Source organism: Lithobates pipiens, unplaced genomic scaffold (assembly GCF_037356315.1).
Source record: "Lithobates pipiens isolate NorthernLeopardFrog02 unplaced genomic scaffold, aLitPip1_a1.2 Scaffold_16, whole genome shotgun sequence".
In the NCBI taxonomy this organism is placed as follows: domain Eukaryota; kingdom Metazoa; phylum Chordata; class Amphibia; order Anura; family Ranidae; genus Lithobates; species Lithobates pipiens.
In genome coordinates, this window is record NW_027507748.1 from 477,464,231 (window position 1) to 477,483,094 (window position 18,864).

Consider the following 18,864-nt stretch of genomic DNA (forward strand, 5'->3'; position numbering starts at 1 on the left):
ATAGTGTTGCATACAAGGCAAAAAACTATTATGAATAAAATTAGGCAAAAGTAAAAATAAAAATAAAATATAATACTGGGGAGATGTGGCAAAGTCCAAAGGTCCAAAATATCGAAGATCAGAGCACCACCATAAAAAAACATATATAAGTCTATATGTGTGAGTATGAGTATACAGCAGTTCCCATATAGATAGTCATAAGGTTGTGCATATAAATGTATCAGAGAACAGTCACAGGTGACTTTTGTGCTCACAGTATCTCCAGGTGACTTGTGTGCTCCCCTTCCTGGTATTCCTGTCAGTCCCTCTGCTTTCCTATTAAAAACTGACCACACTAAGCAGGAGAGCATAGCGCAATCAGTTCTCCAGCTATGTTGGGAACTAAGCCTGACACACCCTTTATAAACACCCTTTCACTGGGAAGACCAGTGTGCCGCTGTTTCTCCGCCCTCAGCTCTGCAGCTGAGAACAGAGGGATGTGATAACTTATATGAAAGGGGTAAAAAAGGGTATTTATAATGTTTTTATATCTATACACATTTTTTTACCTTTCATTTCTATTTTAAACTGAATGTGTTGTTTTACAAGGAGAGGGTGTACAATCACTTTATTTGTGAATGCTTATGTCCTAACATTGTATTGCTATATTTCTGTATCGCTCCTGTAGCCCTCTGAAGAGGATGACCGTGGGAATGTTCTTTGCTGCCATGGCTTTTGTTGCTGCTGCACTTGTGCAAGTATCAATAGATGTAAGTAATGTATGGTGTTAAATAATATGAAATGTATTATATGAATATTATCTGTAGTGCTCTCATATTCAGGCAGAGGTTCTCATTCATGTCCTCAGACCTCGCCAACAGCGCATTTGTCAAATACAAATGACTCAATTTGTGATTATCTGCAAAACAAACTCTTGGTGACAGTTAGAGGAACTCTTTACCTCTTCATCATGCTAAAAGCAAACATGAATTGAGGTTCTGTAGGTGATTACAGTGGAATTTAGTTTCACCACTGCTTTAGCTCCAATTTAGCAGCCACATATCCATTGCTACTCATATGTGTTCTGTTTTAAAGGGATAAAGTGGCAAGCCTGGTTGGAATAGATAAAAGGTTTGTTATAATGCTGTTCACAAAATGCTATAACTATGCTAAATTCGGAGTTCTCTCTGGCCAATTGCACTCTTGCCGTTACCAGATCTTCATTTATGTTTTAGTTGTGTCTTCCACCTTATATTATATTATAACTTATTCTCTTTCCAACAGTTTCTTTAATCACTGGGGTTGATTTACTAAAGGGAAACAGACTGCTTACTTAGCATAGGCAAGTTGCACTTTGCAAGGGCATTTTGGTGAAATTTCACTATACAATGAATACCCAATTATAGTGCCTTGAAAAAGTAATCACACCCCTTGAAATTTTCCACATTTTGTCATGTTACAACCAAAAAAATAAATGTATTTTATTGGGATTTTATGTGATAGACCAACACAAAGTGACACATAATTGTGAAGTGGAAGGAAAATGATAAATGGTTTTATATATTTTTTACAAATAAATATGTAAAAAGTGTGGCGTGAATTTGTATTCAATACTTTGTAGAACCACCTTTCACTGCAATTACAGCTGCAAGTCTTTTTGGGGATGTCTCTCCCACCTTTGCACATCTAGAGAGTGACATTTTTGCCCATTCTTCTTTGCAAAATAGCTCAAGCTCTGACAGATTAGATGGAGATTGTCTGTGAACAGCAATTTGTAAGTCTTGCCACAGATTCTCAATTTAATTTAAATCTGGACTTTGACTGGGCCATTCTAACACATGAATTTGCTTTGATCTAAACCAGGGATATGCAATTAGCGGACCTCCAGCTGTTGCAGAACTACAAGTCCCATGAGGCATAGCAAGACTCTGACAGCCATAAGCATGACTCCCAGAGGCAGAGGCATGATGGGAATTGTAGTTTTGCAACAGCTGGAGGTCCGCTAATTGCATATCCCTGATCTAAACCATTCCATTGTAGCTCTGGCTGTTCCTTTTAAGATTGTCCTGATTTTGGCTCCATACATCTTCCCATGAACTCTGACCAGCTTCCCTGTCCCTGCTGAGGAAAAGCATCCCCACAACATGATGCTGCCACCACCATGTTTCACGGTGGGGATGGTGTGTTCAGGGTGATGCGCAGTGTTCATTTTCCTCCACCCATAGCGTTTTGCTTTTAGGCCAAACGTTCAATTTTTGGTCTCATGTGACCAGAGCACCATCTTCCACATGTTTGCTGTCTCCCCCACATGGCCTCTTGCAAATTACAAACGGGACTTCTTATGGCTTTCTTTCAACAATGACTTTCTTCTTGCCACTCTTCCATAAAGGACAGATTTGTGGAGTGCACAACTTATAGTTGTCCTGTGGACAGATTCTCCGACCTGAGCTGTGGATCTCTGCATATCCTCCAGAGTTACCATAGGCCTCTTGGCTGCTTCTCTGATTAATGAACTCCTTGCTTGGCCTGTCAGTTTAGGTGGACGGCCATGTCTTGGTAGGTTTTAAGTTGTGCCATACTCTCACCATTTCAGAAGATGGATTGAACAGTGCTACGTGAGATGTTCAAAGCTTGGGATATTTTTTTAAAACCTAACCCTGCTTTAAACTTCTCCAAAACGTTATTCCTGACATGTCTGGTGTGTCCCTTGGCCTTCACGATGCTGTTTGTTCACTAAGGTTCTCTAACAAACCTCTGAAGGCTTCACAGAACAGTTGTATTTATACTGTGATTAAATTAAACAAAGGGGGACTCTATTTACTAATTAGTAAACTTTTGAAGGCAATTGGTACCACTAGATTTTAGTTAGGGGTATCAGAATAAAGGGGGCTGAATTCAAATGCACACCACACTTTTCAGATATTTATTTGTAAAAAAAAAATGAAAACCATTTATCATTTTCCTTCCACTTCACAATATATGTGCTATCTTTGGAGGGCGCCCCTTCAAGTTTTTTTGGCTTATTCCCCCCCCCCCCCTCCAGATCATCCAACTGCCTCTGTTGTTTGTGAATGTTACTAGAAAAATCTGCTCTGTTTACAGTGCAGAGATAAGCGATCCTCCCCTGGACCATGCTATTATGGGATTCCTGTACTGCAAACAGAACTCCACCTGGCACAAAATTGAATAGAATAATGCGGTGCCCATGGCATGTCATTGCAAATGGTGGGTATGGATTCACTGCAATGAAAGTGGAGAGGCTTACACCTATAAAATATGCTTAAAGTTTTTTTATGCCACTGTGATTCTTAGAGATACATATAAACCTCAGCACAATCATTTTAAAAAACTGAAATTGTTACAATACATTTGGTTTTCTGCACACAGAATATAAACAAAGAACAAGCACTTTTGTCTGAGCCTACCTTAAAGTGGTTGTAGAGCCTAAACATTTCATACCTTAATGAATTCCTTGCATTAAGTTAAAAAATCTTTAGGTGTCATCACCCCCCCCCCCTCACTCCCCTCTTTTACATACCTGAGCCCTCATTTGATCCAGCGTTGTGCAGATCTGCAGCTCTTCTCTCCCCCTCACTTCCACATCTCACTGGCTTTGCTGGGGCACCAGGAGTCATTGGCTCCCAGTGCTGTTAATCAAAGCCAGTGATGAGGGAGCTGGGGGCGGAGCTGAGTCCCACTGTCTGTGCCAATGGATGCAGCAGCAGGGCTTGGGCATGAGCGACTTCCCATGGGGACACTGGACGGGGGGGGGGGGGGGACCAGGAGCACCAGCAGGGGCCCTGAAAAGAAGAGGTTCATGGCTTCTCTGTGCAATTCTATTGCACAGAGCAGGTAAGTATAGATATGTTTGTTATTTTTTTTACATTATTTTACCTTTACATTCACTTTAAAGAAGAACTTAAAATAGTCAGGCACTCCTTAGCAACCAGAAACTGTTGAGACAAAGTTGAAAAGTTTGGTATGTAATTACAATATAGCATATAGGGGTCAAGGGTATATAATATACAAAGTGCAGTGGTCAGAATTATGTCTACGCCCCTGTCCATGCCTCATCTTATCCCCCTACCACAGCTAAGTTGAGCACCCTCCATCCACAACTGTCCTCTGTGCTCCCGTCTACAGATCTTCTTTGTGTCCCCAGTTCACTGCTCACCTTTGTGTCCCCTATCCACTACTCACATCTGTGTCCATGTCCACAACTCACCTCTTTGTCCCTGCCCCTCGCCTTCATGTCCCCTGTCCACATTTTACTTCTGCACCTGCCATTCACAGCTCAACTCTGCATCCCCTGTCCACAAATCACCTCTGCAGCTATTCCACAAACAATTCTGCCCCCTTCCATATCTCACTTCTGCCCCCTTCCATATCTCACTTCATATCTCACCTTCACAGCTCACCCCTGGACCCCTATCCACAACTCTCCTTTTTTTATCCAACAAACAGCAATTTTACTGCTCTACCTCTTTCATGCATTAGCAGAGTTTAAGGAAGCATGGCCAGTTGGCAGAGTCCCTGGGTCTCAAGGGAGCTTCTGCAATGAGGCGGGCAGCATAATGGGGAGGAGTTGGAACACTTAGTGCTGCACAGCATCCAAACAGCCTGGGGGTTGCCACTGAAATCTAGAGGGGGGGTGAAGCCCACCCCAGCACCCCACCTAGATTCGACCTTGACCCTACATATTACTTTTTCCCTTATGTTCACTCTTGACCTCTCTTCTACAACAGGACATCACACCCTTGTTCCTCTCTAGACTGACATGACAGCTTCTGTTGAACATTACTGCTAAATGAGCTGATTTCGGTGTATGTACTATGTACCACTATCTTTGTTATCAATGTCTGGTCTCTATAACCACATACTATGTACCACTATCTATCGATGTCTGGTCTCTATAACCACATACTATTTACCGCTATCTTCATTTCCTTGGACTGTCTGCCCTGTGACGTGTAAGGTTGAGCTGCAACTATATTTTTTTTTTTTAAATAAAAACTTGAATGTTAAAAGAAACACAAAACATTAGCTAGTGTAATGTTTTAGCTTCTACCAAAAACAAAATAATCAGTGTGATCTGACCCATTAGAATGTTCTTCTTTTTCTTACAGAATACTCTTCCAACATTTCCAACTAGCACTCAGATACAAGTTAAAGTTATAAATTTGGGAACTCAAAATTTGACTGTTAACTTTAGAGAAACGAAGTCTAATTTCTCCATGGTTTTGGACCACCTACAGGTATGATGTTACTTTCATTTTACACTTTCTTATAAGAAATTACAAATACAATTTATGTTCTCAAATTCTGATTTCTGAATACTGAATATCCCTCATATTAGGGTTATAGGTCAGTAGGGCATTTCCTACTATAGAGTTTTGATGGTCTGTATTATTGTCCTGGTTCGATTTAACACAAGGAATATACAGGTCACTTTTGCCTGCTTGTTAAAAGCTAACCAACGCCGGTTCCAGTGATGGCCTCTGGGAACTTATGTTAAACAGATAATTCTTTAGAACAATAAGAAATTTATAATACAATTGATATGATTTGCAGAAAAATACAGCCTACAAATTGTATTTTTTATAGCAAATCCTTCTGTTAGAAATCTCTTTCATGTCTCCTCTTTCCATTTCTTAGGTTTTATAACGTGTCCTAACACAGTAGTTAGGACTATTAAATAACCCTCTGTAGAAATAAACATTTACAAGAACAAAATATTGTATTGAACACAGACAACTTATCTACAGCACATAAAAAAAATGTACATGTCCAATTTTATTCTATGGGTATATATTATAAAATACGATTGATCTTCAAAAAGTTTCTACACTTTTATATTTTCATTGGAAACGGTAAAGGCGGGAGTAATAGCGATTGGACACGGCTGAGAGTGTCATGTGACTAGTCTGCCTGGCAAGCCGGCTCACCTTGCAGTTTAGTAAAAGTGATGTTTTTTGTTTTGGTAATAAAAAGAATAAAAAAAGGTGGCAAAACTTTTTTAAAGAACCCTTGTATATATTTAACAAAACATTTGTGTGATAACTTGCAAATGACAGTAAACAATAGCAATTGTATAAATCAATTTATATTTTAACCAAGCGACATAAACAAATCTAAAGCTCACTTAATTCTTTTTTTTTTTTTTTTTCCACTCAGTGAAATCAATTTAATAACCGTGGGACCACCTCAGCTTACAGCTCAGCGTCCCTTCCATACAGTCACATCATAGTGGCAAGTTTTTTTTTTTTTTTTTTTGAGAGTGTTAATACCAGGCTAACAACCTTCATAATAACCATATCATCCCTCTCGGTATCACACTCCCATCTTATCCCCCTTCTTGTTCTTACCTCGACCCCCCCCCCCCTTCCTATCTGTGGACCACCTTATCTTGTTTTCCCTGTGAGAGTTTTAATTTCTATCTAGTTTGTACCTTATTGTATCTTGTCTACACCTATTTTAGGGCTTTCTCAACCCCTCTGAGATGAGCCATTTCTTCCTAAAATCTGCCCAACACTTCCATTTCTCTATGATTGGTGTATTACTCCGCTCTTCCAAGCTGACTCTCAAACACTCCATCTTATAGGTCTTTTCTACCGCATCCACCCATTCCCACATTGACGGGGCCTCCTTCTCTTGCCATTTTTTCGGTATTAGTTTTTTACCTGCATTCAGCAAATGGGGAATCACCGATTCCTTATATTGTCTGAGCCCAATTTTTGTCCCATGGAATAACACTACCCAGGGATCAGCTTTCACCTCTTTGTTAGTAATCTCTTTAATGAAGGCTAGGATTTGGTTCCAGTACAGTTCTATTTTTGGACAACTCCACCACAGATGTGTCATCGTGCCCAACTCTCTACATCCCCGCCAACATTCCCTAACACCATCCCGCTGAAATTTACTTTTCCTCTCTGGGGTGTAGTACCATCTCGTCATACATTTGAAACTCATTTCCGCAGTTCCAGCATCTACCGCTGAGCCATGCACTAATTTAAATATTTTTCTTAATATTGTGTTATCTGGTTGTGTTCCTAGTTCCCTCCCCCATTTTTTGATGTACGCAGGTACCCCCAGCTCTACTCCCTCCAACAGCGTTCTATACCATCTCGAAACAATTTTCTTTGACGTCTTTAATGAACATAATTGTTCCAAAGGAGTTAAATCTTCCGCTGTTCTAATCTGTGGGGGGAGTTTTTTAATAAAACTTGAAAGCTGTGCGTACCTCCACTCATCAATTATCATCATCTCTTTTTTTTGTGCCAACTCGTGATATGGTGCTATCCCTTCCCCTTTCATTACATCTTTTAATTTTACCTTTTCCTTGACCCAGTTTCCTCCTATCTCCTGACACCCTGGTAAAAAAAAATTATTGTGCTTTAACGCTATAAGTGGTGAATTGTATTTCCCATTAAATTGCCTATATATCTTATCCCAAATCCGCAACGTGTTTCGTGTAATGTTGTTCCCTTCCAAAAATACACTTCTCTCATGTGGTGGGTTCCAGATTTGCTTCTCCAATTTTGTTCTACATAATTCGTGTTCCAATCTCACCCATCTTTTCTCTGTGTTATCCCTTCTACTCCATTCACTCACTCTGGACACTACAACTGCTTCATAATAAGTCTGCACGTCTGGCATTGCCACTCCACCCCTATTTTTTGGTTGTCGAAGTGTCGCGAAGGCCACCCTAGCTTTTTTATTTTTCCAGACAAATTTCATTAGGATGGTTTTTAATTTTCGATAGGTATACATTGGACAAAGGTATTGGGAGCATCTGAAACCTATATAAGATCTTAGGGAATATTATCATCTTTAATGAGTTTATTCTCCCCAACCACGATAGTGGTCTATAACTACACCTTTTACATTCTGCCTGTATCTCATCTAATAACGGAATGTAGTTACAGCGGTACATTTTCCTTTCTGTTTTTGATAGTTTTATCCCTAAATATTTCAGTTCGCTCCTCCACTGGATTTTCCAATTCTGTTGCATACTTTGTGCCTCTCGCTTGCTAATATTAATATTCATTATCTCTGATTTTGACCTATTAATTTTAAAGTTTGACACTTCCCCATATTGGTCTAGTAGATGTAATAATTCTGGCATAGATGTCTTGGGGTTGTTCAAATACAATAATATATCGTCCGCAAAAGCGGAATATTTGTATTCAACTTTTCCCACTTTCACCCCCTCTATTCCAGGGTCTCCCCTTATTGCCGCTAAAAGTGGTTCCAAAGAGAGCACAAATAGGAGGGGCGAAAGCGGGCAACCTTGCCTTGTACCCCTCTCCATCTCAAAGGACTCTGACTCACACCCATTAACTTTTATACATGTCTTTGGGTGTTCGTACAATACCTTCACCCTCTGTATCATCTTTGGTCCTAACCCCATCTTCTCCAGTGTCTTAAACATAAACCCCCAGTCTACTCTGTCGAAGGCTTTCTGTGCGTCCAGCGACAGAAGCAGACTGGGGGTTCCACCCTGTCGCATCTTCTGGAGTAGGAGGAGTGTCTTTATTCCGTTGTCCTTCCCCTCCCGACCACCTATGAATCCTGTCTGATCTGGGTGAACCAGTGTTGTCATTAAATCCTTCATTCGCTCTGCAAGTACTTTAGCATAGAGTTTTGTATCTGCGTTTAACAGCCAGATCGGCCTGTAGCTGGTGCACTGCGTGGGATCCTTGCCTTCTTTCTGGATTAATGTAATTGTTGCCATTAAATCTTCCCTACTCATTCCATATTCTTCTCCCAAACCATTCATGTACCGGCACATTTGGGGGACAAGGGCTTCTCTGAATGTTTTGTAATAAAATGTTGTAAAACCATCTGGTCCCGGGGATTTTCCTGTAGCTGATTTTAATAGAGCTCTCACTATTTCTTCTTCCGAGACTGGCCTTTCGAGCATCTCCCTTTCAGTGGGGGTAATTTTAGTGAGTATAGTTTTTCCCAAGAATTCCCTAATCTTCTTCTCTTTCTCCCCGTTATTTGCACCTACCTTACTATCTGAGAATATCCCCTCGAAGTATGATCTGAAGATTTCTGCTATATCTTTGGTGGTATGGAACATTTTCCCATTTTTATTCTTAATTACCCCAATAAAATTTTTCCCTTTTTTCTTTTTTAACATTCTAGCTAGAAACTTACTTGGTTTATCTCCCCATATATATTGTTCCTTGGCCAACCCTTTAAACACCATCCTAGCTTCTTGGTCTAGGAGGTCCTTCAGCTCCATCCTTGCCGTTAATATCTTTTTAACCACTTGCTTACTGGGCACTTAAACCCCCCTCAGTCCCAGACCAATTTTCAGCTTTCAGCGCTGATGCACTTTGAATGACAATTGCGCGGGCATACAACACTGTATCCAAATGAAATTTTTATCATTTTTTTTCCCACAAATAGAGCTTTCTTTTGGTGGTATTTAGTTACAGCTCGGAGTTTTATTTTTTGCTAAACAAACAAAAAAAGATGCAAAAAAAAAAAAATCATGTTTTAATAGTTTGTTATAAAATTTTGCAAACGGGTCATTTTTCTCCTTCATTGAAGTGCGCTGATAAGGCGGCACTGATAGGCTGCATTGGTGGGCACTGATGGGCTGCATTGGTGGGCACTGATAGGCTGCATTGGTGGGCACTGATAGGCTGCACTGGTGGGCACTGATAGGCATAGTTAAGGCGGCACTAATAGGCACAGATAAGGCGGCACCGATGGGCACAGATAAGGCGGCACTGATGGGCAAAGATGGGCACAGATAAGATGGCACGGATGGGTGGCACGGATAAGTGGCACGGATGGGTGGCACGGATGGGCACTGATAGGTACCACAGATAGATGGGACTGATGGGCACTGATAGGTGGCACTGATAGGTGGCTCTGATAGGTGGCACTGCTGGGCACTGATGGGCGGCACTGCTGGGCACTGATGGGCGGCACTGCTGGGCACTGATGGGCGGCACTGGGGTGCAGCACCTTTGAGGCAGATTGGGTGGCACTGTGGGTGGCACTGTGGGTGGCACTGTGGGTGGCACTGTGGGGTGGCACTGTGGGGTGGCACTGTGGGTGGCACTGTGGGCATTATGGGCACAGACGGGGGGCACTTACTTTTACTTTGTTAAACTTCAGGATGGCACTGCGGGAGGCAGGTGGGCACTGGCAGGTGGCATGTGGTGACTTTCATTGCTGGCCGTGATCGGGACTGATGTCCCGATCACGGCCGCCGGCGATCGGCTTTTTTTTTTTCTCCTCGCGCTGTCAGCGCGAGGAGGAATAATAGCCGATTACCGGCTCCGTTCTATCACATGATCAGCTGCCATTGGCTGACAGCTGATCACGTGATAAGGGGTCGGGATCGACCCCTTACACGGATCGGTGATCAGGCGAGTCTCACGGACTCGCCGATCACAGGGCGCGCAGGCCGCTCGTAACCGGGACGACGTCAATAGACGTAGTCCCGGAAATCTAGGTCCGCGCTAATGCCGTCATTCGGCAATAGCGCGGTACCCAAGTGGTTAAGTACCAGATCTTTTTGTAACCTACTTTTTTTATGAACCTGTTCCAAATGGTGTATCTCTCTCATTAAATTGTTGATTTTTTCGGCTCTCATTTTTTTCTTTTTAGATCCCTTAGATATCAGTATCCCCCTTATGTAGGCCTTATGTGCATCCCACAACGTATGGCTTTTGATTTCCTCTGTGTCGTTATGTATAAAATATTGTTCGATCGCACTCGCAATTTTTATTCTGTCCTCCTCCCCAAGCAGCAACTCTTCATTCAACCGCCATGTAGAGGTTTTCCTTCCTATCCTTGAAATATTCAAGCATAGTTTTACCGGAGCATGGTCCGAGAGGGTCATAACTTCTATCCCCGTGTCCGTCACATATTCCAATAGCCCATGGTCTATGAAAATATAGTCGATACGTGAATACGTCCCATGGACTGTAGAATAAAAGGAATAGTCACGTACCAGAGGATTCTTTACTCTCCATATATCTACTAATTGATTTTTGTACAGCTTTTGTAGTAAATTTTTATGTACAGAGCTTCTCCCCTTCTTTACATCCGATGAACTATCTACTTCCGGATTGAGGCCGAAGTTCATATCCCCCATCATAATTACATAACCTGTTTTAAAATTCATAAGTTTATTTAATGTCTTATTTAAAAAACTGATTGGATTGCTATTGGGTGCATATATATTTACCAAAGTACACTCCAGTTCCTCTAGAGTACCCTTTAGAAACAGATATCTTCCCTCTGCATCGCACATTTTTTCACTTAATTGAAATCTTGTACTTTTAGAGAACCCTATCGCTACCCCTCTACTTCTAGCCGATATAGTATCGCTATAATACCAGACCGGATAGTTGCTAGAGTACAGCCTTATGTTTGATGCAAGGGAGATATGAGTCTCCTGGAGGGATACAACGTCGGCCTCATACCGTTTTAGCTCTGCTAGGATCTTATGGCGTTTTGTTGGGGTATTCATGCCCTTAACATTATAGGACATAAATTTCAAGCCGTCTATTTTACTGTTACCCATCTATTTGTCCTAGTGCTCCCCAGCCCTACAAAGGTACTTTGTCTCATGTTTATTTGGGTGGTCCACATTATTTTTCTTTCTCTTTCCTCCCTAACCCCTCTTTCCACTTTACTTCCCTTCCCCCACCTTACACCCTCCCGCCTCCCTCCTCCCCCCCCCCCCTGACTCCCTGACTCCCCGCGCCAAAAAATGTGAACCGCACAATTATATCTCTCGGTCTATCCAAATCTCCAGTTCTTGCTTTACCGATTCTATGAATTCTATCGATCCTTAGGGGGGCTCCCGTCTCATTTCCCCAGCAGGGGGATAGAATGCTATTTAGTATTGATCTTAAATCTTCACCTTTAGTTTCCGGGATCGAGCGGAGCTTCAAGTTTTGCCTTCTGCTTCTATTCTCCTGGTCTTCCAATTTATAGAGCATATTCCTTTGTGTTAGTTGTAATATTTTTAATTGATCTGAAACTTTGTTTAACTCTAAGGCTTGGAGGTCGATGCGATTTTCTGTAGCTTCTACTCTCTCTAGTAGTCCTCCTAAATCTTCTCGAAGTCCCCTAATATCTGTTTTAATTGCATTCTCTAATTTTAAGAGCATCTCCGCCATTTCTCCTTTTGAGGGGGGGAGATCTTCTGTCCTTGATTCTTCCATTTTACTACTCTCCCATTTGCTATGTGTTATTGTGTCCTCCCTGTCCTGGTGTGCTCCTCCGCCCTTATGTTTTCCTGTTCCCTTCTTGTAATCTGAGATGGTTGGTTGCCTTTTATCCGATCCCGATTCTTTGGGGCTTGCTCCTTGTGTCATATATTGTTGAATAGTCGTATCATGGCTCTTATCTTTAAAATTTCGTGAGGCTCCACTTTTCGCCATCTTGTTCGCTGATTTACTCATATTTCACTATATTTCAAACTTATATGAAACCGAGCACCCCAGTAACTCTTTCCTTTTAGTCCTGAATCCTCATTGAAGTCGCTTCCTCCTGCGATTCGCCTTCTATGTGGCTAATTAATCCTATTTATCTCTTTGCTCCCCAATTTTGCTTAGGGGTTACCAGCCTACCTCCTACTATATGCCTGTGTTCCACTGGCTGACTGCCCGGGGGTCCCTCACAGTTGACTTCCTCTCTCAGTAGATTAATACTGCACCCCGTTATTATTACTTTAACAGCTTCCCCAAGTTATTACCCCCTCTAAATGGTATAAATATATATCCTGGGGGGATGTTTTGCTTAGACGAAGGGCAACCTCGGGTTGTGCCAACCCTCCCCTAGGCAGAGGCCTGTGGAACCTGGGGAGCGCAGAGTCGTCCGAATATGTTATCGAGTGTCTTTAGCAACGTGCCATCTTGATGTACCAGGCCCAGTACAAGGAGAATTGACAGACAGGCTGTAAGAATTGGCCTCCAAGCCTTATTTCAAACGTATACCCCACAAGAAGGAAAGAAGAAAAAAAAAAAAAAATTAGATATATAAGAGGTCCGGGGGAAAATGCGCATTGATCTGAGCACAGGTCCCGGAATCAACTCATGCGACTTTTCACCGTGCTGTTTAAAATGTACAATGTCATGTATAATTGAGGTAGTCTGTCTTGTTTTGTTCAGTTTGTCTGCTGCAGAAACAATACGCATCTATCCCATGGAGCCAACAATATCTTGGGGCTGTACCTTTAAGTTCCCTACCCCAGATATATCAAGCCATGCGTTTGGGCCTAAAAATGTGTGGTAGCGAGTACATCCCGTTACAGTTTATTCATCCTTGCTATATCTTCTTCTAGGATTCTTTAAATCAGATTTATTTCTCTGATCACCTCCAAGCATGCCAGGGAAAAAAAAAGAGCAAAAAAAAAATGCTTTTTCTAACTCATTCCGTTATGTCCGTGCTCTCATATGTATAAACTGATTCTGCAATCAATGTTGCTCACAGGTGGGGATACTTCTCTCAGCAGGTACAATCTCAACAGGATAAAAGTGGACCCTCAGAGGCTTCCTCCACATATCTATATGCGACTCTCCTTGTCAATATGTGTTTATCGCCGTAATTTTTAGAACCATGCGACTTTTCCAGCGTGTTGTTTCACATGTGTAATTGTCATATGCGATTTTTGAGATAGTCTGTGATGTATTAATCAATTTTATCTTGCGGGGATAATAATGTGTCAACCCAGCGGATCTACCACTGTCTTAGGACATTGCCTTCTAGGTTCCTGACTCAAAATAAATCAAGCAGCATTCGATATAGGCATATGTGAAAAAACTGCAGTCCTGTTTATGGTTTATCCGGCCATGCAAAAAAAAAAAAAACTTCCCTTTAGGACACTTGAGGTTCAACTCTACTCAGCGGGAACACCCAGCCACATTAGTGCACACCTTACATCAAACGCTTTAACCATCTATGTATGCAAGACTCCCCTTACCAGCATAAGCTGTCTCCATTTTCACATTGATTGCTTTCCCCTATATACATATATATTACTCTGCCGAGACATTGTGATGTTAATGAAGTTACCGTCCTTTTCTCTGCTGTATCTCCTGCTAGAAACATCCCCGGATACCTCCGAAGTCCTGATGCTTAGACGAGGGAATCAGCTGTGCGGGGGAACGAGGGGGGGGCCAACCGAAGAGCTGTGAGGGTCAAGGAGTGTTCTGTTCCAAGGGCTGTGGAATACTGCTACACCGCTCCGAGCTACTGCCCCGTGGGCTCCCGCATGGCTGGGCTGGGATCTCTCACCTCCCCGCTCCAAGCCATGTCCTGCTTCTTGTTCGTCGGTGCGGTGAGCTGTAGCGCTGGCGGCCCCTCCCCTCGGTCGGACGTTACGCCCTCTCGTCACTCATCCGCCCCAGCTCAGTGTTGTGAACTGAGCTCACTTAATTCTAATAAAGAATTTTCATACCTACTTCTCAACCATGTATTATGAGTGTATTTTTATATGGTATAAAGATAGTGTACATAAATAGGCTTATTCAGAAATCCAGAGCAAGAAGCAATGTCGATGTGAAAAATGCTGCAATCCTTTACAAATAACCGTATTTTGGATTAATAAATGTCAGATGATCACATGAACCTGTGCTAGGCATATGTAGGAATGTGATTTGAAGCTTTTACAGAGATATGGACTCTCCCCACATCACAGCACTGGGTGCCTGAGCAGCCAAGCCGCATTTACCAGTTCTACCTCTTCCTGGTTGTTTGGGAATATTATGCTTTGCACATCGCCATTGCCCTTTGCACCACCTAAATCTGAAAATGCTATTAGTTACCTTTTCAATTTGTACAGCTCTCATACAACAGTTGCATTAAAGTATCTTCCACTGACAAATATTTATATTTCTGTAGTCTAAAAATTACATAAAATCATGAATAATCCTTGAATTTTATCTTTTTAAGTGACAAATGTATGCTTTTTCTTTGCTGTCCACCATTACACATTTACCAAAATGTTTCAAAATCTCCCATTTTTTAGGAAGCTGACTACAGGACTCTTCAGGTGTCTAGTGAAATGGATGTGAACTATGGAAATCGCACTGAGCCTTTAATTATTGCTAACCTTCCATGGGCGCTACGATACACCTATATCATCTCAAATCAAAATGGACTGTCCACAAACTGGGTAAGTAGTAAACAACGTCGTAATTTTGGTCGGAAACGTTTCAGATGGTTTTTCCGATGGAATTCCAACGGGATTCCGCTCAAGCTGTCTTGCATACACACAGTCACACAAAAGTTCTCTGAACTTTCGACCATCAAGAATGCAGTGACGTACAACACTACGACGTGGAGGAACCATGTGTCAGAGGGGGCGGAGTCACCGGGTGGCCCCGTCCTCCGTTATAAAAGAACTGTCAGAAAAAGAGAAGCGTCACACAGCGGGAGCCTCCCATTGCGCGGAGTGGCCCAAGAACCAAGAAGAGACGCCGTGGAGGAAGATGCCAGACGAGAACAGCAGAGCAAGAAGAAGCGGATCGGAGGAAGAAGAAGATCGGAGGAAGAAGAGGATCGGAGGAAGAAGAAGATGGAGGAAGAAACCAAAGGATGAAGAAAGGAAGAAGGAAGAAGACCGGAAGAAAGAAGATGAAAGAAGACTTTAATAAAGGAATTGCCAAAGACTATCTCCTGTCATTTTTAACACTTTTTTGTCACTTTTTTTGTGAAATGGTAGGGGTACATTTGTACACCCTTACCATTTCACACGGGGGAGGCCAGGATCTGGGGGTCCCCTTGTTAAAGGGGGCTTCTGGATTCCGATAAGCCCCCCCGCCCACAGACCCCCACAACCACCGGCCAGGGTTATGGGGATGAGGCCCTTGTCCTCATCAACATGGGGACAAGGTGCTTTGAGGGTCTACCTTAAAGCACCCTCCCAATGTTGAGGGCATGTGGCCTGGTATGGTTCAGGAGGGGGGGCGCTCTCTCACCCCCTCCTCTTTTCCTGCAGCCTGCCAGGTTGCATGCTCAGATAAGGGTCTGGTATGGATTTTGAGGGGGATCCCCACGCCATTTTTTTGTTTTTGGTGCGGGGTTCCCCTTAATATCCATACCAGGCCCTTCGGGTCTGGTATGCTCTTGAAGGGGAACCCATGCCGTTTTTTTTTACATTAAAGTCGTGTTGTAAGTCGCGCTCTGATTCACACTCAAGTCGTGTCCAAGTTGCCTTCCAAAGTTGTGCTGGAAGTCGTGTTGACCCTGTGTGAATGAATGGATTGTTATGATACACGTTCAATAGACACAGATTGTTATTGTTAGAGTCACTTTGAATCTCCTATCTGTATCGAACTGTGTCAAAACTAAAACAAAAATAAAGCATTTATTTATGTCGGATCTTTCCTTTTTCGGATTCTGTGCTTTCGTTATCGTTTGTCAAAACGATAACGAAAATACCTGAACTTCGAACGAAAATGCATTCGGACGAAAACGAATGCACATGTCTAATAACAAAAAACCTGTACTGAAAAGAGGGAAATATGCTGGCTGTGATTTGGTGTGTGTGTGTGTATGTTCAATGCATTGGAGATGACAAGTTGATAATTATTTCTGTATTAACATGTGTCAACGTGTGTTAGCTTTTTAGACATATTTCTTGATAAAACTTTGTGCAAAATACCCTATATGTTAAAATAGTGTCTTTTTGTTCAATGCAGGCTGAAGACATAACCAGCAAACCAGAACAAGGAAGCAATGCTATAAGGTCAGATTTTAAAAAATACTATATACAGTAACTATTGCCAATACCATTAGAATGAAGTTAGAACATGCTATATGCTAAAAATTACTGTGGGTGATTCCTACTTCATGTCATACAGCAGGATTAGGTGGACGATGAGTCCCCCACCAGACCCACTTTCACACAGTGGCAGGGCCAAGGAGTAAGCAAAAGATATTGCTGCCTTGGGTGCCTAAGCAGGAGGAGGAACAAAAAGGGCAAGGTGCTGCACATTGGCCTTTTCACCTGGGGCGATAGTGTCCTGACTTTGCACAATGGTAATGTAGCTCATTTACTATCCCCACTTGTATTATTCAGTTCTAAGGACTACAATAAAGTCCAGTTTTCATGATACGCCATATTCTTTTTAAAATCATTTAATTTTACAGTAAGATGCCTAATAAATCTCAAACCCTTTTTCATATACTGTCTAGTAAGCCAATTCTACCTTTGTTTTACTATAAATATTTTAACCTTCAGTCATATAATGCAGAACTTCACTAGTTGTATTTGTTTCCAACTTTTTCTTAATAGCATAGCTGGCCTGGCGTTAGAGCTGTGTGAGTTGTGGTAGGCACTAGGTACTATTTATCACACTCTTTCCTCCTCTATCTGCTTTGGAAAAGCCACCTTACAACTGCTTGGACCTTAAAAGAAGGGTGCATACCCTGAAAATTGTCCTGAAAATGTATCATGGACTGCATGAATATGGTTATACAATATACAGCTAAAGATGTACTATTAATTATTAAAAAGCAGTGCTAAAGCTCCAGTCAAGTGCTTTACCTAAGCTTAGAAGTGCAATCTGGGTCAATTAAGTCATCAGACTGCTGCAGGATACAGAGAATATCATTTGTCTCCTCTCCACCACTGATCAGGCTTCAACATTGTGACTTTGCAGCAGTCAGAAAGTGAGGAGTTGCAGCAGAGGGTCGCCTATCTAGGTGAGATAATAAGGGTTGATTCACTAAAGGCAAATACACTGTTCACTTTGCAAGTGAAGTTGCACTTTGCAAGGGAATTTTCCCCACAGTTTAGTAAATGAGTTGAAGCTCTGTTAACTTCCACCATCTGATCATGTGCAAGCAAATATGCTGTATTTTTTTCTTTGCACGTTATTGGGTATTTTTTGCAAAGGGAAATTTCACCACATTCATTGAACTTTGGGGGAAATTCCCCTGCAAAGTGCAACTTTCCTTCCAAAGTGAATAGCCTATTTGCCTTTAGTAAATCAACCCTAAAGTATGCATATAGACAAGCACTGCACAAGCCCATTTCTAGATCAGATTGTTAATCCAGAATGCAGATGTTGACCATGGATTATGCCAGAACAATGATAGCACCATAATTCTGCACAGAAAATCAGATGAAGACATTGTTAGAGGGAGGACTGTAATCTTTCTGAGAGGTAATACATGCATGCACTTAACATGAAAAATACATCTAACACTAGGATAGCTTTGTTCTTACATTTGTCACTAAAGTTAAAATTGAAAATGCAGCATTTCTATAACTGTTCCATTCGTGGTGAGATAGCTATAACTTACAATCTCAGTAGCATTGACAGACATTGACACAATCCAAATTACATCTTGTAGATCATAGAAAGCTTTAATCAAAAACTTGTGCAGATCTTGACAAATGAACATCAGATAGGTCAAAAAATCATAATATGTATAGCTTCAGCAATTATAGGTATAGGCAAACAAACAGCAATGTATGTGTAACATGATGACAAAGTTTCAGTTATATGCCATTTATCATAGTGCATAGGATTTCTGCTCAAAAAGTCGAACTACTGCATGGACAACTGAACAACTTCTGGTACCTACTGGATTTGAAGCAGTACCTCTCTAACAGGTTATGTTCACAATTTGTTCTTGCAGGTTTATTAATAATCTTCCAGAAACAATCAACATAACAGTGGATGATACAAGCCTTGGTGAGATTTCACCGTTCAGCTTTTCCAATTACACTATGCAAAATTTGGGCACGTAAGTACATTCATTTTAGATCTGCATAACTGAAAGCTATGTAAAAAATTTTCTTTTGTTAAATGATAATACTTTTTTCTGCACAATAAGGCTAGGTTCACACTGCTGCGATGCGGGAACGCTGCGAATCCACTGTGGGTTCCCGCA

At 41.7% G+C, this 18,864-nt stretch overlaps 1 protein-coding gene across 1 annotated transcript in view; it reads left to right on the top strand.

Moving 5' to 3' along the window:
• The window catches only part of SLC15A1 (solute carrier family 15 member 1), a 90,867-nt gene that overhangs the window by 42,969 nt on the left and 29,034 nt on the right, over positions 1-18,864 (top strand). Inside the window, exons 15-19 of the mRNA XM_077482990.1 lie at positions 668-749; positions 5,106-5,234; positions 14,987-15,133; positions 16,662-16,708; positions 18,610-18,717. Of these exons, the coding sequence (XP_077339116.1) occupies positions 668-749; positions 5,106-5,234; positions 14,987-15,133; positions 16,662-16,708; positions 18,610-18,717 (513 nt within the window). The remainder of the gene's footprint in view (positions 1-667; positions 750-5,105; positions 5,235-14,986; positions 15,134-16,661; positions 16,709-18,609; positions 18,718-18,864) is intronic.